Here is a 1,375-nt window from a genome sequence, read left to right as displayed (position 1 = left end):
ACAGTCCCTGTGGGCGCCGGGCTTCCGGAGTCTCCGCTCTCTCAGCACACCCCTCTCTGAGCCTGTTGCTTCTCTCTCAAGCAGAACAGGACCGGAAGAGGCCATGCACGCACAGTGCTGGGCACAGAGGCAGCCATCAATAAATGGGAGTCGTTGCTCCGGCTATTGTAATCTGTCGGTTCATTCTACAGGCTTCCCTGGCTCGGGGTGAACTGCACAGACGGCTCTCAGGTGACTGAGACGTGGCTTGTTAGAGGAACTCGGGGGTGCAGTCGGGGTGCAGTGTAGAGTTCTAGGCAGCGGGGTTGGGGCGGGAGTTGCCGCCAGGCGTCTGGCCACGAGGGGATTTGGACTTGTCCTTTGGGCGCTACGCGCTGGGAAGAGTCATGGTGAGTTGGGGGTTTGGAAAGAAGCCGCTGGCTCTTATATTGGAGGGAATACAACTGTGGGACGAGTGCAGGGAAGCAGCAGGGATGGGAGAGGAGCGTTTGCAGGACGGCGAGGCTGTGGGAAGGGGAGGAGGTACGCGGAAGGATGGCGAGTGAACTGGCTGGCGGGGGACTGGGTGGCTGCAGCAGGCGTTGGAGGCAGACATCTAAGATAAAGCCGTCTGGCTGGAGGTGGGGGCCTCCCTGAGAAGGCGATCCAGAAAAGATTGTAAAGATTCTGAGCCCAGTGTGGGCCACCCAGCAGCAGGGTCCAGGAGACTGCACAACTCCTGTGTCTGAAGCTTTTGTAAGAGAGAAATTGGGCCTGGAAACCAAGATTCGAGGGTCATCAAAGAGGGTAATTGAAGCTGTGGGAATTACTGACCTAGCCTGGGGAGGGTGCGGAGGATGAATGGAGACCAGGACCCAACAGAACCCTGAGAAAACCGGGACCTGGAAGGTTTGAGCAAAGAAATCAACCAGGATTGAGAAGGAGCAGCAGAGAGGAGGAAAACCAGAGGTGGCATCACGATGCTGTGAGGAAAGGCCATTTCAAGCCAGGGTGGTGGATGGCACGAACCGCATCCACGACCCCTCCGCTGAAGCAAGAGTTTTCACACCAGATAGAGTGTGCACCATACATGCTGCTTCATTTACTCATTCCACAATCTTCCTTCTGTACCTAATAGGTGCCATGCATTGCTTAAGGCACTGGAATTTCAACAATGAACAAGGCAGACAAACATAGCTGTGTTCAGGAAGCCTACGTGATTGGGAGGTGGGGCACAAACAATATATAAACACAGTGTAACTTGGTGATAAGTGTATGGAGAGAAATAAAGCAAGCTGACAGGATGGAGAAATGGGGTCAGTGCTCTTAGATGAGGAAAGATCTCTTTCATCAGATGGGATTTAAATAGGAATCTGAAGGAATTAAGGTGAGCCAT

General features: G+C 53.7%; 1 protein-coding gene across 5 annotated transcripts in view; it reads left to right on the top strand.

Moving 5' to 3' along the window:
- Nucleotides 1–6: 6 nt before the first annotated feature.
- Nucleotides 7–1,375, top strand: part of GMFG (glia maturation factor, gamma) — an 8,652-nt gene continuing 7,283 nt past the window's right edge. For 3 of the 5 annotated variants that reach the window (XM_015569274.1, XM_015569275.1, XM_006771946.2), the window contains exon 1: nt 7–231. Coding sequence is in view for 1 of the 5 variants with exons in the window: in XM_015569271.1 (XP_015424757.1) it covers nt 387–389 (3 nt within the window). In the remaining 4 variants the exon portion in view is untranslated. Of the gene's footprint in view, nt 232–367; nt 390–693; nt 787–1,375 lie in introns of those variants that run through there. The other 2 variants (XM_015569272.1, XM_015569271.1) reach the window with 2 other exon arrangements.

The sequence above is a fragment of the Myotis davidii genome, unplaced genomic scaffold (assembly GCF_000327345.1).
Source record: "Myotis davidii unplaced genomic scaffold, ASM32734v1 scaffold825, whole genome shotgun sequence".
Lineage (NCBI taxonomy): Eukaryota > Metazoa > Chordata > Mammalia > Chiroptera > Vespertilionidae > Myotis > Myotis davidii.
The sequence above is the reverse complement of the archived record's forward strand: the minus strand, read 5'-3'. Positions and strand labels throughout refer to the sequence as shown.